This window comes from Protomyctophum bolini (assembly GCF_963924005.1).
Source record: "Protomyctophum bolini genome assembly, chromosome: 11".
Classification (NCBI taxonomy): domain Eukaryota; kingdom Metazoa; phylum Chordata; class Actinopteri; order Myctophiformes; family Myctophidae; genus Protomyctophum; species Protomyctophum bolini.
Window position 1 is genome coordinate 9,430,178 of NC_137872.1, and position 24,398 is coordinate 9,454,575.

Sequence of the window (24,398 nt, forward strand, 5' to 3'; positions counted from 1 at the left end):
AGTATGTCATACACAATTATGAGGATTGATTGATTGATTCATTGATTGAATACTTTGTTAGACATAAATGAAAACAGCAAAAAGGTCATGGGGACTTATAATTGTCTTCCATTGTGGTCATATATATTCAATTCATCAACATCATACCATAAAAATAATCAATTCAAAATGTACAATGTTTATAGATGTTCATCACACATCATTAAATGCTATGCAGCTTCATGTGTAGGATGAACTTGATATCTAATAACTCTATGGTTGAACTTATAGCCTTGGATCAAGACTACCATTTTTATAGAGTGTGACCTTTACTTTTGTATCCATGATAGATAGCAAATGTCAACGTAACCGATTGATCCAAAGACTGATCTTCCGTTTACGTCGACGTCTTCCGGGGAAACGAGCACAAACAGGAAGACAACAGCCAGCTGTCAAAGCAGCAGCAGGCAGAAGGAAGGGGTGCTCTACACAGTTATCTGTTATAGCTTCAGTGTCCAGAGGTTTCCACACTGGAATGAAGGCAACACATTGAACACACAATCAACCTGTGTGTCATCATGGTGCGTCCGGAGTAGAGTACCAAAGAGATAACCCAAAATACTACGTTATTAAACTGACGTTCCTCTGGTTCGGGCGCTGAAGCAAGGTACGTTAGCTTAGCAACACATTTATTAGCTGAGTAGCTACGTTAACGTTGGTCTATTCATGTGAGTTTCAAAACATCAATATGTTAAATGTTGGGAAGATAACTCCACAGAATCACCCCTCGATCTATATCGATGTAATAAGCTGTACAGATGTCTGTCTTCAATAACCTATAACACAAATTAAACCATGGAGGGATAGCGTTTGTAATATATAGATCTTTGAACTGTCTAAAGATTAAAGTGCAGATACATTTGGATTGTCGAGATAATGGCTACATGCAGCCACATAACATAAATATATATTCTATATTGTTATAGAAAACGAGCAAGCTATTTTGTTAGTTAAAACACACTCACATCTCCACTACCATTATGAATTTACTTCAGTCATCTGTAAATTAAATATTTTTAATAGTTGATTTCTATACCTCTAAATGTCAATAAATATTGTATTGAGTTTTCTTCTGGAAACCTGACTAATCAAATGAGCTACCTGTCATTTTATTGATGACAACTGCAACAAGATGGTGATTACACATGTACACAGAACAATACACTACAGACTACAGTATCTAACTATCTCTAAAGTATATGGTTATCTAGCCCTGAAATATGACTGTCATGGATAATCATGAGCGTCATATGAACCATGGCTAATTGTTATCCTATTGTAATAGAAGGGGTATGTGGGGGGGGTACTGTACCCCCACATATGTACCCCGGGTACATCTCAGCATAACTCTGAGAGTGTACACAAAATATAATGTTACCAAATGGTCCCAGAAGCTTCCATTTGGTGCCATTTTTACACTCTGAGTTACTAATGCATTATTAATAACTAAATAACTAAATTAATGATTTGACTGTGTGTACATGATGGTCATACAATGAGCCAAGAGCCAATAGTGATGAAGTGAACTATAGTAGTTGACTCATTATTGTCAGCTACGCAGACCGATGATAGTGCCTTTCTTTTTTTTTTTTTTTTTTTTGTTGTGGCTTTCGCCTTTATTTTTTTTTTTTTATGGAGGGACAGACAGTAGGATATACAATATGGATCTCAAGGCAGCATCAATATAACGTGATACTTTCTGCAAGCTTGTTGTAGATATGTCCTTGCATGAATTGCATCAGCTTTCTTTTGATTTGTGTAAAGATTAATTTGTGCCATCATTGCCATGTTGGCAATTCAGACTGGCCTTTAAGTTGCCTGCTGGTGGCCATAGCTGAATTGGCAGAGAGACAGGCTAAATGAGTCAACTCGACTGTCAAGGTGACCACGAGCAAGACACTTGATCCCTATCTGCTCCCCCATGCGCTGCTCTGTGGGCAGCACTCAGCGGAGTGAATCCGAGAACTGTATTTCCCCTGCGGCATCAAATGGGTCTAATTAATTTCTTATTGATTGATGATGCCAATGTGAATGATCAACATGGTCCTGCCTACTACGCATTGCAAATGCTTCCCCATTGGCCTGTCACTACTGTCAGAGAGAAAGCCGACTATGTGCTCCATTGGGTTGTCTAGGTGAATGACCGACGTGGTGCCTCCCACTGCTCTCAGCGAAGTCCAGCTCCGGCTCCTCTGCCACGATGACATAGAGAGCGTCAAGCTGCTCTGTGGCGATTGGTTCCCCATTGAGTGAGTAACATGCGGTCAATATGTTAAAAACATACAATTTGTTCTCCTCTTCTTTAGGGGTGCACGCTACCGATTATATTGTGCATCGCCACTCTTCTTGCATCTTTATTCTGCTCATGCTGTGGCATGCCAATAAAATCACAAAAAGATTCCAACTGCAGTGTATTCTGGGCCATGCCACTAATTCCTTGTGTAATTCAAGGACTAGAGCATCACACCGACAGAGGTAATTGTTTATTCTCCACGTAGCTAAAATGAGATTGAGCAAAGCACTTCTTCCAGAAGCCATGGGGAGGTTTAGTTCTCTTTGTATCCTCAACTTGTGGTTGGATCATTACAAAAAATAAATTGTTTATCTTTCTCAATAGTGTGAAATGGAGTAGCTTAGTTGCCGGTTCAATTCACATTGTACCTCAAAGGGTCATAGTAGCTGTTATCTTAAGTGTCCAACATGTAGTATGTCATTCTAAATGGTAGAGACACGCGTGCACACTCACACCATTAAACTCCCGGAACTGCCCTCCAGGTACCCAGACTCATGGTACGAGGACATCACCTCCAACAAGAAGTTCTTCTCCCTGGCAGCCACCTTCAAAGGAGGCATCGTGGGAATGATTGTGGCCGAAATCAAAGGCCGGACCAAAGTACACAAAGAGGTACCAAGTTCATTTGTGATAAACACATATACATATTCACTGTACACACTGTTCACAGTATACAAGGCTGTTAAACTGTCGTATGTTGGGGGGGCACGGTGGCGCAATCGGTAGCGTTGTCGCCTCACAGCTGGAAAGTCCTGGGTTTGATTCCTGCTGGGGATGCTCTCACAGGCCCAAGCATTTGGCTTGGGCCTGTGCCTAATTTCCCATTTGATTAAGGTGCCTATAAGCTTTGCCAGTGTCTTAAAATGGAACTGACATTCTAGATTCTGTTTTAGTCAGTTGCTAATTAGACACCAACAGATGTCCTTGACTGGGAAGGATCCAGGACGGGAGGGAGTGGGAAAAAAAGAATGATTGGAGCCAGGGGAGCTAAGGATGAGGTGATGGCTGAGAGATGGAAAATTGGGACAAGATGACAGGGTGGATGAACAGAGCGACAAATGCAGTGTCTGCAAGAAGATGGAAGGTAGATGTTTTAAAGGAATAGTTCACTCACAAGTGTGTGTGTGTGTGTGTGTGTGTGTGTGTGTGTGTGTGTGTGTGTGTGTGTGTGTGTGTTCGTTCGCGTTTCAGGATGGGGACATCTTGGCCTCCAGTTTTCCTGTGGACACTCAGGTTGCCTATATCCTCAGTCTGGGAGTGGTCAAGGATTTCAGGAAACACGGCATTGGTACTAATATGCACACACACACACACACACACACACACACACACACACACACACACACACACACACACACACACACACACACACACACACACACACACAGTGTTACACGGTGTGTCACACACTGATTATGTGTTATCGGTATTAGCAGTGTTGACATGCATTGATTAATTGGTGTGAAAATGTAGACTGCAGACACACACACACACACACACACACACACACACACACACACACACACACACACACACACACACACACACACACACACACACACACACACACACACACACACCTTTGTTTTTCTTTGTGTCTGATGCTATTTTAAAACTCTTAACACACCAAGCCTCTCATGGACTGTCCTGTCAGTTCAAAGCATGTTATTTACAGCTTTTTCTTGTTTTTTGTGTACGTGTAAGTGTGGGGTTGTGTGTGCCTCAAGATTTTCATTGTTCTTTTGGACATGGAATAATAATGGTTTGTTCAAACTAGCTTCCACATATCTTCCTCACTTTATCATTTCCCAGCTGTTATTTATTGTATCCTGAGAGCCATATTTAGCACAGCGCTACATTCTTTATGCCATGTTCTCAAAGTACAGTACCTGTAGGTGCTGGGAAAAAAAGTCTCATATTGTGTTGTCTAATTTGCTGGTTTAATTGTGTTATACATCATTATTATTAAATATAAATAAATAATACTTAGTAACTACCTACTGTACTTCCAAAGTACAACCGCTGATTGAGCAGCGGTGAACTTGTGTTACTTCCGACAGTGACACCAGCGTTTTTACCCCACTGTAATGATGAGTGATCAGCATGTTGTTGCATCTAATATGCACATTTATTTAGTAGCCTCATGTCGGCTCCATAATGCACTCTCGTTTAATCTCTCCCTCTCTCCCGATTTGTATATTGTCGCACAACGGTGGCACACGCACAAAATAGCAGACAACAAACGTGAGCTCGTGAATCTGTATGTAGTGTGTCGCACGGCACCATACAGTTTCAATCGGTCTTTACTCTTCTCTCTCCTGCCATGTGTTTGTCTTTTTGCTTACAATTTGCTTACAATTTTAGAATATAATTCCACTTAATTCTAACCAGTTCTCTCTCTCTCTCTCTCCCTCTGGCGCACGTGCGCTCGCTCGCTTGCACGCTTCTGTTTTTCCCACCAACCCCGTCCCGTCCTCCCTCCGTCCCTCCCTCCCTCCCTCCCTCCCTCTCCCCAGGCTCTCTGCTGCTGGACAGTTTGAAGGAGCACATCTCCACCATGGCCCAGGACCACTGCAAGGCCATCTACCTGCACGTCCTCACCACCAACACCACTGCCATCCACTTCTACGAGAACAGGGACTTCAGGCAGCACCACTACCTGCCATACTATTACTCCATACGAGGTGTCCTCAAAGACGGCTTCACATATGTGCTCTATATCAATGGAGGCCACCCGCCCTGGACAATATTATATCCTTTTGGGAGTCATTTGATGTAGTGTGTGACTGTGTGTGTGTGTGTGTGTGTGTGTGCGCGGCTGGCAAAGTGTGCCATCTCTGCTGCCCTATATGGTGGAGCTGTCACTGCTTGTGCCCATACATGGAGTGCTGAGTGACACGTGTGTTGTATCATGAGGAAGACATCCATGAGTTTGTGAATGTAACCTTTACTGAACCTCAAATATTTGTGTTCCTGTATGCGTTCCCTGTGTGTGGACATGAAAACTTTGTTAAACTGTGTGTGTGTGTGTGTGTGTGTGTGTGTGCGCGCACACATACATGCATGCATGCACGCACGCACGCATTTTTATAAATGGGAACATCCTGCAAATCCTACTGTAATTTGACGTATCAATTTTCACTTTAAAAATGATTGTAAAAATTACGATTACAATATTCTTTGGTACATAATGTTTTTACATGGTTTAACATAACAGACAGTCAGGAAGACCAGGCTAATGAGGCTCCTGATAAATACACTATCACTCACTGCTCTGATGTTTTCATTAATTTAGAATCATCTGTTGACTATTGTAATATTTTAGACATATTAGTTCTTGTTCATGGTCATGAAAATGCAGTCGCAAAAGGAACCTTGCAAATACTCCCCTTTGTGAATAGATAAAACAAACGCAGTGTGTTCCTGCTTCCTTAACTCCCAGCCATACTGACTACATCCAGCACATCGGTTCAGCCCTGGCCAGCCTGAGTCCCTGTTCCATCCCTCAGAGGCTGTACCGACAGGCCCAGTCTCTGCTCCGCTCCCTGCTCCCCTGGTCCAACATCGCCTCCAAGACCGGCATACAGTACAGCAGAACTATGTGACACTACGTGGTATGTGTTTTTATTCCAAGGACGCCAGTTTAATAGGCATTAGGCACACTTAAGTGATAATGCTACAACTCTGGCGTCATTTCAGAATGTTTTTTCCTCGCTAGCCTTTTCTGTTCAGTCAGTAAGTCTCAGAATTAATTACACGACACGGTGTTAATCGGGGAGAAAGCCACACCTAAAGAATGCGTCTCTAATTTCCCTCTTCTTCCTCTTTCTCTGTCTTCCCTTTTTTTCAGAAGTGCAGTCATGTGTTTTTCACCAGTCTTCCCACACACACACACACACACACACACACACACACACACACACACACACACACACACACACACTGAGAAGTTGAGAACCCCATGAAGACTATGGGGCTAAGCCCTGCCTGTCTTGCCTGTGTCCACCAACTACCATCACAGAGACTATGTATACTACATGTATATTACATACATAAACTAATTAATATATAACTTTATCCACATGTATATGTGTATTTTATGCCGTTAGTAGTTGGACTATGCCCTTCCACTGTACAGACTGAATCATCGCCCCGGGACTGGAGTCCATTTGAGTTGGACACGTTCTCTCCCAATGACGGATTCATCAGCAGTGGATTTGTGAATCAAACCATCGCTAAAGGGTAGAATATGAAACATATTCATGCACAAACTCTTGAAGCAATGTCTTTTTTTCTTTTCTTTTTTTTTGGGGGGGGGGGGGATATTTACCCCTCAATGGGGATATATAATTCTGAAGACTGAATCAGACAGATTAAGCATGGATGTAATTGCTGCCAGGTACAATGAATGTACAGGAGGAATGAGTCTAGCTGGCACACAGAGAGTAGTAATAACGGGACCTTACTGTATGTACAGAAAGAAAGGTGTACAATCCTGAGTGTTCATTTAACTCTGTAATCTGTAACTTTCATGTCCTTCCTGAGATTTGAGCACGTGTCCCCTCTTGTGCATTGTGTTGAAGTTCTTATTACCACTGAGCTAATTGTTCAAACACCTTTTTAAGGTGGTTGCACACTGGACACGTTTTTCGGAAAACTGATCGAAAAACACGCTCTGTGTGCAGGGACCTTTTACTCAGGGGAGAAATTGAATTTGACCTTCAGGCAGTAGTACCACTTGTCAACCAGTAGTGGTCATTCCTTACCACAGGATCTACATGTATAAATGGAACAGCAGGGAGACTTTATACGTCCAGCGGTTGTGTTGTACTGACATTCTCTACCATGCGGATTGGTCAAAATGACATTTTATTCCCTAAAAGGTTACCTTTTAGGGAATGTACAGATGCAATTGGGTTACATCTGTACACTCTCAGAGTTACAAATGTTATAACACGAGGATTTTACTGTGTCGTGCAAGACTATAGACCATCATTTATAGAAATAGGCCCAGTGGTCCTTTTTTCTTTTGCAAAAGAAAAAGAAAACGACCCATTGCCTCTGAATGTTGCCAATACGTCTTTCATACACAGTAAAATTGTGGTGATGAATAGTTTAGACTCCTGACATGAATGGAGTTTGTAACTTTGTAATTGGCCCCAGGCCTGGTTGCTGATGCACCTTGGCTGTAATATTGCTGCTACTGTAAAGAGCCTTCTATCGATTTATTTTTCTTTTAACCCTATGGCCCAGATTCTTAGGTCTGACTGATTGTAGTAAAGAAGTTATTCTGTAGGGAGATAGGCAGTCGAAATTGTCCCAACTTCAGATTCATACACAGTCCTGTGGATGTGGTATGTGTGCGTAGTTGTGCACACCACACATGTTGTAATGGTTAAAAACAAAATATATATATATACAGGAATTTGTTGGTGTGAGTGTATAGGAGTGAATGTAGCAGACCCAGTTTGTGTGTTTTTATATTGCACTGTAAAGGGCCGAAACACACTGCAGGAGTACAGCGCGTGTGCATCATAGAACATTTCATTTCAGTGTACGTGTTGACAACAGGTCAGAACGACCTCGCCGCTCACATGGGCTCTGGAGCGTGTACTGCACTCAACCTAGAGTTCTGACATGACGGCTAATTGTTCTTGGCTGCAGAAAGGCAGCCAATGTGAACAGCAGACTCCTGCAAGATGCTGCCATTGCTGCAACGCTGATGCCACGCCAAGCTGATGCTTCTAGTGTGTTTCGGGCCTAAAACCAAGCCTTGTTTTCTGTTGACAATATGCCATGGTTTCAGTTATTCTGCATTCAGCACAGTGGCTTCTCGGATGGTTTCAGAACTCGTGAGCTGTTCCTCCACCATTGTTTTAAGTGGTGCAACCACTTCATTAAGGATTACAGTACGTGTGTCTGTCCCTGGCTTGGACTTTACTACTCATGATGAAAGCAATATTGACAAAAATGTCCAATGGGGAGGGATAGTAAAACCGGAGAAACATTTACCTTGTGGCAACATTGTTCTGGTGCCAGTAAGGAAAAGGGTTGGGGATAGTTTAGAGATTGGAACAGATGGCAGCAGGATTTCCCCTTTCAAACTCATTCTATTTCCAATGCGCTGCTTTTCATGTTGCATCTGTATACTCACAGTACACATGGAAATAAGATATAATGCTGTATGGACACCTGGGCACCTCAAGTGTGTGGCGAGGGCTGATTTGTGGCACGGTCAGTCACACAGGCAAATGACCATTGCCTGCCGAGGCAACATTTGTATCTTGCAGTGAAGGATGTGACGCATACAGAAATCGCTGTTTTATAGTTGATTTGTTAATATAATAAAAGAACAACAAAGCTATCTGAGGTAAAGAGCCGTTTGTGTTTGTGAATGCAAGCTAGTTCTCTATCTCAATAATTCAAAGTAATACTGTAGTATCCTGTACTTGAGCCTGGCACATAGCCTTTGACCAGAACCAGGTGTAGTGCTGGAATAATGCACCAATCAATTTGTTAAACAACATATTTTTTAAACCTCTTTTAACCCTGACTTTATCGTTATGTTCGATAATATGTAATGAAAAATGTCTTTATGTATACGCTGTTTTTAGTGAAAACACATCGGGACCCATGTGGTGCCGTGATCACAAAGTGGTCAGCATCCAGCATGTTAAATAAAGAACACAATGGGTTCACAGCCCTGCCAGAGCATCTGAAGAGCCACTTTTTGGTCCCTACTCACTGGTTGAGAATGACTGAACTGCAGTGCCTATTGTAGAGTCACTGCAGTTCCACAGCATCCCAGATGTCACCTGCACCAGCGCTATGGGATGTTCCAAACATTTCCTCTAGGTGACACAAGTTCAGAACACCAGGACATGGCACCAGTACAACATTACAGCAAGCATGTAAAAAGAATGTGACTTGCAATGGCTACAGATCGTGATGACCCATTTCAACAACAAGGGTTTTGATTTAATGTCTAGCAGATTTTTCTGTTTTTTTGTTTTACATCAATCACTGTTGTTTAATCTTTTTTGTTTGTTGAGGTAGGAACATTTTGTATGCTGAAGGTGTCCTTTCAAAGTTTCAATACAATAATGAATTGTTAATATCTTACATGCTTTTTGTGTTTTCTTATTAACATGTAATACTTGTTACTATAGATAATTATTTTGTAGCTAGACTCCATTGCAGACACGTTGACGAAAATTAGTAATTTGCATTAGGAACAGGAATAGAGTTTCTTTCTATACAAATCTCATCCTAAAATGACAAAAGTACAGCCGTGCCCGGCAGCCGGCAAAAACTAGTTCTCAACAGGCCCGAAATTGAAGGCCCGGCCCTACCTGGGCCCTCATCAAACCCTGTACACTTAAGACACTGCTCCCTCTACCACCCTTAGATCTCCATATATGGAGCTGACCTTTTCTGACATCCCATATGTTGTTCTGTACTCATCAAACCCTGTACACTCAACCCATAGATGTGTAACAATACTTTTCTGCCATAAGATAGGCTACGAATATGATAGTCTTATCCAACGTCATAGAATATTTTAATTGAAAATGCATATGCATAACAACTTGGTATTTCAGCCTGAAACAATAACAATTACTGAAAGGCAAAATAGTAAAAATGCAAATGTGTGGGGGTGGCTTAAAAGTGAGCTAATTTTCCGAGAGTTACAGTACCTGTAAGGCTGTAACCATAGACTGTAAAATTTTTTTTAGCTGTAACCCTTCTGACTTCTGTTGGCTTCTGTTCATCTCATCGTGAGTGCAGTGCAGTCAGTGCACCATGCAGTTAGTTACGGTAACGCGCAACCTCATGTTAGGCTACTAAACACAGATACGCCCATTTAGAGTGCCTGCCTGTCTAGCTGAGACTGAGATACTTTACTGACTAGTGACTACAACCTCCAGAGCTCTCACGCAGCTAGAGGATCTTGGTTTGCCTCCCACGCGTTTTGCGCTCTGCGAGAATCATCGTAGGAAATTACTTGCTTATTATCATATTTTCCCTTGGACCAAGAAGAGCCGTCTGCAAAGTTCTTCAAAGGTGAGGAGGGATGCTCAGCTACATTTCAAAGCCTGTGTTTTGAAACGTATTGTTGTTCCATGATGTTAGACAACAAACAAAACAGACGGAATGCTTGCTTCCTTTTCCTACTGCACATCATGGCCACAGTAGGGGGCGTATAAAAAAGGTTTACCATTTTAATACAATATTGATACAAAATACGTTTACTGTTGAACTCTATTGTAAACAAGTGTAATATTGTGTCGTCCACACGGCTCACTGTTAACTGCTCACAGTTAACAGTTTTTGTATTGAGTTTTGCTCGAAATGTAGGCTACTGTAATTCTGCAAGCTGTTACTTCAATCAATCAATCAATCAATCAACTGTCTGTGTAACATACATTACGGTTGCTTCATAGGCTCGATGTTCAAGTGACAAGTGGTTAAAGGTTCCTCTCAGACTCAAAATAGTGTGGTGTTTGGTTTGTCTTTTTCAACACAGTTTGGTTTTATTGTGTCAAAGTTGAATGATTTCCGTGCGCTGTGCAAAGTAAGTGACTGGTGTTTCCCGTCCATGTAGCGGTAGCCTGTAATAAGTTCCTGGCATGACGGTGGCATTCATTTGCAATGAGAGCTTGTAGAGGTTGTTGGTCATAATCTTGTTCAAAAGGTGTTTAGTCGGTGCATATGGAGAGAAAATAAAGCACCAATGGCAATATCCTAAAACAAAATTGGAACAAAAGGTTTCTCAGCTGTTTTTTGTAGTATCTTAATTTAGTGCCAGCCCGGCAGCCCCTATAAACACATTTTAAAGTCCATAGACTTGGCTGCCAGCCTGCCACATGACGTAATCTTCTAAAGCCATGCAAAAGTGTAGTCTGACCATTAGGTGTATGCAGAAAGCAATGCTTGTTTGTTGGATAGCGGCAGGGACACAGCGTGGAGGGCGGTTAGATTGAGATTCTATGGGGAGACTGACACTGGAGCCCATGCAGGGCTCAAGGTTACTGCCAATTTAGCACTTAAACCCCACACAACTACTACAGTCTCAGGAATAAGAAGTGTTATGTACCTGGCCTAGGGGGTGCCAAGATACACAACAAAAAACAGGGGAGACGCAGTTTACCAAAGAAATAGAGAATTGTGAAATGCATGTGTGTGCGTGTTGTATGCATTAACAGAAATGTTGAGAAGAGTGCATGGTGGAAAATGTGCAGGAGGCAAATGAAAAGAACAGAACTGGGGAAGGACTGGAGAAGCAGGCATTTATAGGGCGTCGACACCCGGGCCCAGGTGCGAGCTGATCATCATTAGAAGCTCTGCTCCCCAATCCTATTGGACAGAGCACAGAAATGATTAGGGGAAAAGCAACTACACACAACCACATAAATAAGTGAAGTAGTCCTACTAAGCAACTATATTCACACACACACACACACACACACACACACACACACACACACACACACACACACACACACACACACACACACACACACACACACACACACACACACACACACACACACACAACATAGGGGACATAGATGCATGTCTGACAAGCAAATCTGAACCCTATCCGTGCCACACTCCACCACCACCCCTGCCTAGACACCAATTAGATGTTGTGATAGCTCTGTATACTGACTTACTAGACCGATCCTGGTTTGATCAAGTTTGGGACTGTTATTGGTTGAAATAGAAAACAGTGTGTGTGTGTGTGTGTGTGTGTGTGTGTGTGTGTGTGTGTGTGTGTGTGTGTGTGTGTGTGTGTGTGTGTGTGTTTGTAGAGAGTTCATGCAAGAGGGCATGGTGTGTGTGTGTTCCTTCCTCTGTATGATAACAGTAATAACACCCATGACTTACGAATGGCATGAGCAGATAGACTTGTACACTTTCAGAACTACATAACGTGCCTACCAGGTAGAATTATTTTCATTCCTATGACAGAATATGCAATGCATGCATCACTTAAATATTGATTTACATACAAGACAGCCAACCAAGCAGGCAAAGTGAACGATTCCTATACTAGTCTATTCTATTCAACAGTAGCAAAGGTTTTAGATATGTGTTCAGACTGTTCTAAATTAAATACGTATTAGGGCCGATTCATACTCCTATTTTACCACTGTTTCGGCGCTGTAGTGCCGAAATTATTTCGGCTCGTCAGAAAATTTCAGTAGCACCGAAGAGACGACTTTAGGATGGTACCCACCCTCCCGAACCTCAAATGACGTCACATTGTAGGCTCTACAGCGCCGAACCGACTTTTATTCGGCTCTAAAATAGGAGTATGAATCGGCCCTTAGCCGTAACAAACTACTGATAAAGAAAGACTTATTAGACAGAGTAACATTGTTTGATGTTTGCTGGTAATTGTGGTAAATTGGGAACAAAGGTCACAGACCCACAGTATATCGATAATATTCCTGATCCTTTATTGATAGTCAGAGAGTCTTAGATACTATGAAATTGATATGGTGTACTAGTCATTATACATGACCATGGCACACAGGACGGACAGGACCCACACATACAGTACATTTACAAGATGCAAATGGCATAACATTTTAAGCTAGTCTGTAGCTCTGGTCCATAGTTAATCTGTAATCACAGGGTGGTCTGGCGTAACGGCAATGAAAAGGGGAAGGGGAATGTTCCAGAAGAAACTGACCACAATAAAATAAATTAGCATAAGTATTCATGCTGCCTACTTCACGTTTTTTGCAGGTACTTCAGCAAGGGTTTGGCAGCATTACAAATACAAAGCATTTCATGAATTTGCGAGCTATATCCCCACAGAAGAGTTATAGGCCTAGATTTTGAAACAGGTGTTTTTGTTTATTATGTAGTACATTCCTTTCAAACCCCCTCATCACGGCGTTCTAATAGTGTTTGTTTTTCTTATCATCATGGCCCGGGGTTTTACTGCTGTGTAGTCGAGGGGAGATGGACAGTGTTGTGTTGTTGGGAGGCGTTTACGTGTTGTGAAATGTGATCTGGTGTAATATGGTCCCCGGTGAGTGCCAGTGGTAAAGGAATAAGGCAATGATAATGGAAGAGGGAAAGACTAGGAAAGTGGAAAATAGAGGACATGGGGAAAGAGACGGAGAAAGAGGTAGGCAGACACAGGGGGAGAGTATAGCGATATTGTGATATGGGATTGTTTTTCTGTACCCTCGCCTCATCAGGCTTTCCACCACCTCGGAGGAAAGCCTGGTCTCTGTTTCAAAAGTCTGTATGATCCTGTCGGAAGCGGATGATATCGTTACGTCATGTTGTAGTATTGTTTTGTAGTCGACAAGCAGGAACAACAGGCAGAGTTTTCTCAATAAAAGCTCTCGTAGCCTGTAGCTTTTATTGAGAAAAATCGGTTTGAGGGAAAAGGAAGTTTCCGCCTGTTGTTCCTGCCTGTCGACTACAAAACAATACTACAACATGACGTAACGATATCGTCCGCTCCCGACAGGGTCATATACCCTAAATGAAATGGTGCCCAGGCTAGTTTTTCTGCAGTTGGGGACGGAGTGATAGATCTACCAGGAAGAGTTCAGTATGTCTAATGATGGACCTGGGAACATACAAAGCAGGCCAGTTGTCAGGGATGGTTTTGCGTTGCTGAGCATTGTGCACCGCAACTTCAGTGTCCCGTGTTGTCCTGCCACTAAGCAGTGTGCTGCAGGCAGGATGATATCAGGTTCCAAGTTCTCCTCGGATGTGCAGAAAGGCGGGAAAGGGCGTCGTGTTTGACGTCCTTTGTATGTCTCTGGGATATTGGTTATCATGATACAGCTTAAATGTTGTCTTTCTAGGTCTTTAGCATTCAAATAATGTATTAAATGTAGTGTGTGTGTCTGTGTGTGTGCGTGCGTGTGCGTGTGCGTGTGCGTGTGTGTGTGTGTGTGTGTGTACATTGAAAAAGGCGCTAAATAAATGCAGCAGTCATCCCCAAAACACATAATCGATATATTTATTATATTTTGGTAATAAATATGGTGATATTTGTTGTACTGAATATATTTGTTAGTATACACAGTAGATACACTGTGAAAAGGAGTGAGAAGAGAGAAGTGGATGGATTGATTGAGAGAGAGGGTGGGTTAAGGGTGGGTTAAGGGAACCAACTGGATTTTGATGAGAGAGAGAGAGAGAGAGAAGGATGGAAGACGGACTGGGATTGATTGTTTCCTTTTTGTCGTGTTTCACCGTAAACTGAAGCGTTCTAGTGAAAACAAAATCCGAAGAGAGAGAGGCATATTATGATTCTTGTCTCTGTGCGGCCACTTCAGCCGCTTTGGTTTCAACATGTCCTCCTAACTTGACAGAATGTAAACTGGAACAACAAACAAAAGAGGCAGTAAAAGAAAGTGGAGAGAGAGAGAGAGAGAGAGAGAGAGAGAGAGAGGGGCTAGAGGAATGGAGACAGGACAGGAGAGAGTCGAGAGACCTGTGTTTGTGTGTCTCCTTCCTGGCTTGCACACATAAAACATTTAAACATGTTTTTGTGTATTTAACTACCTTTGTTAGTGCTTGGATGTGTACTGTCTACCCTTACTGTATACTATACTATGCATACCAAATTGTGTGTCTGTGTGTGTGTGTGTGTGTGTGTGTGTGTGTGTGTGTGTGTGTGTGCGTGCGCGTGTGCGCATATTGTGCGTGTGTGTCTGCGTGCGTGTACGAGGTTACTGGTTCAGTAGAAATATGACTGGAATTGGCCCTGTAGGCATGTCTGAAGTCTTATCACTACATTTCACATGCTTATATTTAGGGAAGTGTGGTTTGGGGCTATAGGGCTATTAGGCAAGGCCACACATTGTCGAACCAGTGCTTTAAGGACTTTAGCGGTACAATTTGACAGCTATCATTCTTTACCATCTATCCTGCTTTGCTACTGTAGTATTTGAACTTGTTCTCAGCGGTACCCCACGTACAACACCCGTGACCCAACTTTTTTTTAATCACACCCGTGTGAAGTGAGTGGCGCAACTCCGAGAGTTACCATGTGGGGGTCTCCGGGGGTCCCCGGGGAGTCCCCAGGAATGCGGGCCGAATCCGGCGAGCCGCCCCACGTCCGAAACGGTTGAGAAATTACAGAGTTATCATGTGGGGGTCCCTCTACTGTACCCTCTACTGTACTGTACTGTACTGTACTGTACTGTATCGTAAAAGTTAATATGTGCGTGTGTGTTTGTGTGTGTGTTAGGTTGCGCACAGGTGGTGAAAAACAGCCATGCTGTTTTCGTGCTCAGACCCAGCCACCCAGCCACACACATACTGTAGCCCCGTAAGGGAGTAATTGCACCACAATCCAAAAAGAAGATCAAGGACAGAAATGGTTTTAGGCATTGCAGGGTGACACCGTGGTCAAACTGGAATTATTAACTCAGTATGTCGGTCAGATCCCACAATGTCCTCATCCTTTGTTTTGTGAGGAGCTTAACCCTCCTGGGCTGGGCTGTTGGTTTGGATGGGTCATCATTCTGCCAGAGCAGCCTGTGTCATGTTTTTCACATGCAATGTGAGTTTGAGGTGAACACGAGAGCTAATACCATTAGAGGAGTCATATTACGCTGTGGCTCAGTATGAACTGCCCTGTGCTTTGCTGTTCGGTAAGCTGTAGACATATCTACAAGGACATAAGAGGTGAACCAGGTGATGGCTACTGTAGATAGGACAAGAGCTTTTCACACTGTGTGTGTGTGTGTGTGTGTGTGTGTGTGTGTGTGTGTGTGTGTGTGTGTGTGTGTGTGTGTGTGTGTGTGTGTGTGTGTGTGTGTGTGTGTGTGTGTGTGTGTGTGTGTGTGTGTGTGTGTGTGTGTGTGTGTGTGTGTGTGTGTGTGTGTGTGTGTGTGTGTGTGTGTGTGTGTGTGTGTGTGCGTGCGTGCGTGCGTGCGTGCGTGCGTGCGTGCGTGTGTGTGTGTGAATCATGTAGTACATTGCTTTCAATTCACCGTTATAATACAGTAGCACCATGTTTGAAGTTCTCCGATAGCCAAGGGCAAGCTTGACATGTAGTCTCAAGGAAAATGTACAAAACTATTTCCGGTGATACATCATTGCCAATTTGCCACAGTAATGCAGCAGCTTCAGGCTAATGGGAGGAGGACAAGTTGGACCAGGGGTCCCTGCTCCAGAAAGTTAAAATCTCAGACGTTGAGTGTTGTAACTTGTAACTGATGAACAACAATCAGCTAAATAGAACAAGTCATGCAGACAACAAGGCTGAGATGGAGAGAGGAAACATTGTGATATAGTTTTAATGCCTGTGAGGGGAATGGTCTGTTTGCTGCTTCAGTCACAAGCAGGCCATTGATTCTTGACAGAAGGATCTCAATCCCCTTCTGTGTCTGTCACACTGTCTCTCTGTCTCACTGTGTCTCTCTCTCCTCGTTTGTCTCTCTTTGCAAGGATGTCTCTCTCCCTCTCTACAAGCATCATTTACACACTCCTCTCGTGGCTGTTGGTGATCCGTATCTGTGAGACCATTACAGAATTAGTGTTTCTAGCACCCAAAATGGGTCATAACGGCAAATTTTGGTGAATCAGTTTGAAGCACGGGTAGAGTGGTATTTCAACCAATCAGATTGCTTCCTTGAAACTACCTGTGGTATAATCAAACCTCAACAATAAAACTCCACATTATTGCATAATTATATTGCACCCATCACCCACATTGCACCTGCCCATCATGGTTACCACACCCCAAACATTTCTTAGTCTCCCCAGGTGGAACTCATTGGCCAATCTCGTGTCAGAAAACCAGGAAACAACAATGCATTCAACAATAAAATCATGACTGTGCAAAATACACTGTGCAAGATACTAAAGTGCCAACATGCTGGCCAATTAAATCAGTCATGGTTACAAATACATGTGCAAAAATAAGTAACAGAGGTCCCGTCTGACCTCTCTGACCTCTCCATTCAGATCTGCGGTTTCATATTTTTGTTGTTTTTTCAGTGGCCTTATTAGAAGCTTTAAATTCCCATAACGGTTCCAGAATGGCTTTTGTATCCTGTTGATCTAATGATAGGCAGTGTCTCTTGAACTGTAATGGCTTTGCAGTGGCTTAACGCTGCCTCAGTTTCCTCTGTCTAATAGGCTATAAATGCTTACTAATGGAAATTATTCAGCCATACAGCTGAAGCCAATGTCCCTAAAGTAAAATAATGTTGTGCAGACTTCCAGAGGGGAAACGACATCTTTACAATACAGGCCAAAATATTGATTAATCCAATTAATATACTCAGACTCCGGTAGGATCACACAAAGGAAGATAACTAAATCAAATAAAAGTATGTTTTTGCTCATTCATTTATAGAGGAAATCAAAACAAATTCACAGTCTCTCCTTTCTACACAGAGGGCTGTATTTTGCGTGTCTTAAGTTCCAGGTCTTATTACTTAACTTAAGACCTGGAGGCGTGGTCAATGCTCTTTGGCCACTCAGAATAGCCAAATGGCATTGATCACGCCTCCAGGTCTTAAGTTAAGTAATAAGACCTGGTACTTAAGACACGTAAAAGACAGCCCATGGTTTCCAGCACAGAAGCTACTAAAATGTGAAGGGTGCAGAAGAAGTTTGAAATGGCAATGGTGGTACATGCACAAGTCACGCACAATGACAATGTTGTGGCATCAAACCACACTGAAGGCTCCAGTAAAGATACTGGAGCCAGTTTCGAATTGCAGCCACAGGTCTGTACGTACTCTTTTAGGAGAGCAGGGATTCACATTCCTTTACGACTGATGGTAGGGTGTTCACACATTTTTGTGGCATAGAAGGATAGAACTAATTGAACCCCTTGTTTGAGCCAAATCTGGGTTGGACGTGACTGTCAAACCACTTCCTAACGTCAATGAGGTTCATAATCACAACACCAGAGGGAGCTCCACTAATCACGTCCCTCTGGTGTTGTGATTATGAACCTCATTGACGTTAGGAAGTGTTTTGACAGGTGCGTGGGTGTCTTTGTGCTGTAGCGTATCTCGTAGACCAGTCGCGGTACACTGACGCTGGAGGAGGGTGACACAGACGAAGGACGCTGGTCATGAATGTCTGTGTAACTAATGGATGGTGACTCATTTCCATTGAAAGGCAAACTTTCCAGAAGATTTTAAAGAACCACCATTCTTCTGTGCGTTAGAATCTGATCTCAGGTCAGAATGGGTTAAAGGAAAGTCTTTACTGTAGCTCCTACAACGCTAAAAGCACCAGGATTAATTAATCATCTATTCAAATGAACGAGCCGCTATACCACCGTTGTTTTGTTTCAAAGAAGAGCAACAAATGCACTTTATGCTATCTCTGTAAAGATATGGATAGACACAGAGTAGTTAAAGAGAGGGATATAGACAAGTGTCTGAACTCTCAAATCACAACCAAAACAAAGCATTATTCATTTTAAACCACATTTGGTGTTTTTTCCATGTTTTGTATTCTGCCCTGTCGATTTGCACTTGTCCTAAATGCACTATATGACTCAAATTGGTTATAATCTAATATCTTTATTATTAGTATAGTAGTAGTAGTAGTAGTAGTAGGACCAAACTGTTCTGTTCTTTCTGCCATTTGTAAGTCATCTTGTGAAAGATCAAAGAGATGTCGACATTGACGCACACTATACTAGTGGAGTCAATGGTGGTGGTGAGTCATCAGGTGCATGACGTCATCAAGTGCCCCCTCCAGACACAGACACATGCACACACTCACCCACCCACTCCAGCCGCCCAAAATGATCCATATTGCATTGTGTTCTGAATATGATTTGCAGGCATGCGTATGCAGGCACAGACGTCATCAACAGTCTCTATCTATTATTCTCTCTCTCTCTCTGTCTCTAACACACACACGTCATGCACGCGCGCACACACACACAACACACACACACACGCACGCACACACACACACACACACACGCGCGCGCACACGTGCACACGTTAACAATACCGCACGCAAGCTCATATAATGCTTTATCCATACCTATAGGTGAGTAAGGTCATGACCTATTGCCCTAGTACAGAACACTGAGCCTATATTGTGTTAGTCTGTAAAGTCTGAAATAAACACCTTTTGTCAATGTATACACAACCACTCCCTTCTAGTTGTAATGTATACTGTATGGTTTTGACGCTTCTCTAGGTCATCTTTGTATCTCTTTATCTCCCCCCTATCTCTAAGATAATGCAAGGACATCAAAGCATCATATTGTCATATTGTTGTCCACGCTAACGGCCCTCTCAGACATAATCACAGCAGCGAGACCTAAATGGATAAATCACATGTTACAAATATTTGTATAGCCTGAGTAAATATAGGTCATGGGTTTGAATGAAGGGATTTTTGTGTGTAGTTTGCATGTTCCTCCCGGTACTCTGCTTTCCTCCCACACCAAAAGACATGCTAGACACTCCTGCCAGTGTCCTTGACCAAGGGACCTGACACGCCATATATAGACGCCATACACACGCCATACACAGAACGCCATATATAGGAATAAAGGGACACAGAGAGACAGATCCATACATCTCCATATATGGGCATAAAAGGGACACTCTGACACGGGTACAACGGGTATTGCATAGCGGGGTGGGGCTTGGTTCTCCAACTTCCATCGTTAGCGACTCGGTGCTCTACAGCCGGGCACCGGTCTAGTAAAGTCAATTTAAGGAGCTTTGCACAATGCTGCGTTTTTGGGATTAGGTCCTATGTAAACACCTTCATATCAATACCAAATGTTTTTTTTTTACTGTATGACTCACACATACTGTAGCACACCAAGCAACATAATGTTGAAAAAAAAAAGAGCAAAACTAAGGTAAAAAGAGAAGGTGGTTGGCATAACATAACAGTGTACTGTATGTACACCTGGAATAGGCTGTCGCCAACTGCACTTCTAACCACAGGTTGTAGAGAATCCCTCCAACCTGTAATTACCTGAAGCTCACGATTCACCCTCACCACCTCCACACCACCTCTCTCAACACTTATTATGTCTTTGTGCAGCTCTCTCTCCCTCTCTCTCTCTCTCTCTCAGCCTCATTTTGTCTACACTCTTCTCTCTTCTTTCTCTGTAGCTGTTCTTTTGTCTCTCCCTGGCCTCCTCCTCCGGTCACTTCCCTGAGGTGAGAGTGACCTCTCTCAGGGGGGAGCTGAGAGAGGGAAAGAGCTACAGTACTTCTAGCACATGTTGTTCACACAGTCACACTGTGTTCCTTCTAAAAAAAAGAGTAAGCATTGCCTTTTTACATTAAAAGCGGTGACTGAGAAATTACCTGAAGGCAAAAGGAAACGACCTTTCAAATTAAGGTATTGGAGCAGAGAAATGTGCATATTATGACGTGGGCTGCTTTTCTCAGCTGCCCACACTCCTCTTCTGCAAATATGTTTCCCCCTCATTTACACAAGGCTAAAATACCAATTAATATTTTCAGAAGAAAAGGGAGTTTGAATTCCTTTCACATTCACTTCTGTTCCTTTTCAATGATTTTTGTATGATATTTGTAAAGCACCTTTCAAGACAAAGTCACAAGAGGTGTGTGTGTGTGTGTGTGTGTGTGTGTGTGTGTGTGTGTGTGTGTGTGTGTGTGTGTGCGTGTGTGTGTGCGTGTGTGTGTGCGTGTGTGTGTGTGCGTGCGTGCTGTCTATGCATTGCCCGCCTCAGCAGTAGCAGTCGAGAATCACTAACAGTTGTCGGCAGTATTTCTTAGTACTGTATTTGCCATTAATGGACATGTACAGTAACCATTAGCTAAGTCAGTAACCCCCCCCCCCTCCCCCCTTCCAGTAATCACCACAGAAACCTTTCAAACAGGATGGGAGGTGAAAGGACATCCTGACACAGTCAGTGCGGTGTGTGTGTGTGTGTGTGTGTGTGTGTGTGTGTGTGTGTGTGTGTGTGTGTGCGCGCAAGCATGCAGTGTGCGTGTGTGTGTGTGTGTGTGTGTGTCTGCGGTACAGTTTGACTCTATGCTACACTATTACCGGTATGTCATGTATGAAAGTCATATTGCCATTTTAGTTTCTTATTTTGAATATTTTTATGCAGAGAACGAGAGAAGCCTTATATTGGATGATTATTGTATTAATTCTGCTGTCCTTGCTGTAGAATAGATGGACATGAGACATGAGATGTAAGCATATTTTATTATTTTGATGTTTATCTAAATGATCTTGTGAGTCGTAATTATTTCCGCCAGGATAATGGTGACATATGGCATTGTTCCCAGTGTATCATCTGTCTCGTTCCATGATGTGCTTTGGTTTCTTGTGCAACCTGTGTGTGCTCTGAGGCCTCCAATGAGTCCCTGATGGCTGATACAAATTAGGACAGAATGTTGTTTTTGCACTTCCCAGATAACAGATTGTAGCGACCCAGCTGGCCATGAAAGGCTGAAGCCTGAACTGATGATTTTGAAGTCTTTATTCTTATTATAAATTCTTATTTATTTAATCCGGTCTAGACTGGATGGTTAAAGAAAAATCTCTTATTCCGATTTTGTGGTTTCCGTTTTTTCCGGTGTCGTTTTGTTTTGGTTCCCCCCTGTTTGTAAGAGACTGTGTTAGCACTGAGAAACAGACAGCTGAGTGGATTCTATTTAGCTACTGTATGTTGCTGCTAAGTCTGGGAAGTTGCACTTGGTAGAACAGTAAAGCATAATGCTTTCATCAGCAGTGTTGATTTAAAACTATGACAAAAAATGTTCGTCGATTCAATTTCCACTGACGAAAACGACATAAAAACTATGCTATAGTATAGGGTTGGCGAAAGGGCCTTTCTGTGTGGAGTTTGCATGTTCTCCCCGTGTCCCCTAGGGTAGGTACCCTCACAAAAACATGCAGTAATCCTGGTCTCTAAACTGCCTCCCCCTGGCCAGCCGGGGCGCCTGATGGAAGGGAAAGGAACTGGTTGGAATAACGTGTTCCTTCCACGCGCTACGTCCAACCAGGGAAACTCCCCCCTGTCAGGTGTAAAGGAGCAACTTGGACACTCAGGCCTGAAGGAAGCATGAGTTAAGTCCGTTGCTCTCCCCAGGTTGGCGGAGGGTGTGTAGAGCCCAGGATCACATTAGATGATTGACACAGGGGTGAAAAATGGTTTACAAAATCGTGGGATAAAAAATATATTTAAAAAAAAAAACTATGCTATAATGACTAAAACTAAGACTAAAGATCTTGACAATTTTGTCAACAGATAAAAACTAGACTAAACTGTTAGGGAGGGACTAGTATGGAGGACATCCAGTAGAAAGAGCTAAAAGACAAGTCATTTTATGCTTGGTTGGGCTCGGGTGTTCTGAAAGTGAGCTTGTAGAGAGAGAGATTTCACAGATATGTGTACTGTGGACATGATCAAAAGTGGGCTAGACAGCACTTTCAGTTGACCATTACAGGCCTGTGCTGTGGCCTGATGGATGGCTGGGTATGTGCTGTGTCAGCAGGCTTATACAGGACAGTGTGTTGGTCAGAGAACAGAACACCAGCATGGAACATTCCAGACAGAGGAGACCAAAGGTCCAGCATATGTGTGTGTGTATTGTGTGAGAGAGATGGAGTGTGGTTTTGTGATTGAGATTAAATGAACCGGCTGGAGTGTCCATGGGAATTGTTGTGTAATGTGTGCACCTTCATGCTCCCTCGAGGGTGAATCCCTATAGTGATTCTGACCTCTTCTCCAGTGCCATCTATAGGTCATAAATGTACTTTGTAGCTTACTAGTCTTTGAATGATATTATACAGTTATAGTAATGTATTTGTTTTCACAAGCTATACAAGCAATATCTTTCTCTCTCTTTCTTCAACTGGTCGATACTCAAATAATACACATTGTTATGAAAGTCAAAACAAGCGTGTGTGTGCGTGCGTGCATGCGAAGTGTGTTGGTGGGGCCAGGATGTTAGTCTGACAGTCAAGGAAATTCTGGAATGTTCTCATTTGTCGACATGGGGAAAAGAAACATTGACCTGTCAACTATGACTCAGCATCTCTTGCTTTTTTAATTTGAAAATAATTGTGTTTCTTGTGCCCAACAATGCAGAGTATCCAGTCAGTCTGTAATAATTGGTAACATTCCCTTCCGCTGGAAATCTTGTTTAATGCATAGTATACATAAATACAACATAAAATGCATTTTAAATAATCTTAATTGTGCCTGAATATCACTGTATTTCCTCGTTTCTATTGAATTATTTCCAAGTCTGTGAGGTCAGAGTCGTGTTGGTCACCAGAGTTGGGTGTAACGAGTAACGGAAAATCTCGTTACTGTAACGACACTACTTTGGTCGGTAACGAGTAATATAACGACACTACTCCTCCAAATTTGATAATCACACTACAGTTACTGGTCGCTGCAGCGCTTGAGTTACTCGTTACTTAATTGCGTCATGTGGCTGCTTTCAACAGTGTTGCTTTGGACTTGGAGAATAATGCACACAACGGAGATGAGTTGAACATGAACAGTAATGGTGCGCTGGCAACGCACTAGCGGAGTCGCGGACTAGAACATGTCAAACCGGTGTCAGATCAGCAGCAGCACAGCACTTTTCGTTACTGTCGTAGACTCGTAGGGTGGCCAGACGTCCGGTTTTAGACCCACCTGTCCTACTCCCACCTCAACCTCCGGTTTTTTTTGTAATATATCCTACAGTGCTTGTGTCATAAGCTCATAACTGTCATTTACGTCGTCTCGGTATTAAAATCTCCGCAGCAGCACTCCTCCGCTGTCAAAGAGACAGAGCAGACGCTGGGGTGTTGCCATGTCCGCTTATTATAAGCGACTTTGGGCTTGTTTTATAATAGCCTATTTTGAGCTTGTTTTCATAGACATGACTGCTTGTTTCTCTTCCAAAACCTGGTAACACTGCCAGTGGGAGGGTCGGTTTGTTTGTTGTAGAATGTGTACTAGTTAGTTAATGCAAAGATGAATAAACTAAATATGTTAAAACTACATTTAATGAGCAATGGAGCAGGGAACTCCACATCATAAAGAAAGGGATCCTAAAGCACTGTGAACATATAGGCTACTGATTTCTCTCAG

The 24,398-nt window shown here is 42.8% G+C and overlaps 2 protein-coding genes across 4 annotated transcripts in view; both read left to right on the forward strand.

The window, feature by feature from the left end:
- Window positions 1-436: 436 nt before the first annotated feature.
- naa60 (N-alpha-acetyltransferase 60, NatF catalytic subunit) lies at window positions 437-9,433 on the forward strand. Its single transcript, XM_080775679.1, has 7 exons — window positions 437-646; window positions 2,175-2,288; window positions 2,815-2,944; window positions 3,524-3,620; window positions 4,849-5,083; window positions 5,781-5,946; window positions 6,183-9,433. The coding sequence occupies exons 2-6, from the start codon at window positions 2,179-2,181 to the stop codon at window positions 5,935-5,937; spliced, it is 729 nt and encodes a 242-aa protein (XP_080631805.1). The 5' UTR covers window positions 437-646; window positions 2,175-2,178; the 3' UTR covers window positions 5,938-5,946; window positions 6,183-9,433.
- An 826-nt stretch (window positions 9,434-10,259) lies between these two features.
- The window catches only part of carhsp1 (calcium regulated heat stable protein 1), a 28,609-nt gene continuing 14,470 nt past the window's right edge, over window positions 10,260-24,398 (forward strand). For all 3 annotated transcript variants that reach the window (XR_013964931.1, XR_013964932.1, XM_080776667.1), the window contains exon 1: window positions 10,260-10,396. The gene's annotated coding sequence lies outside the window, so the exon portion shown is untranslated. The remainder of the gene's footprint in view (window positions 10,397-24,398) is intronic.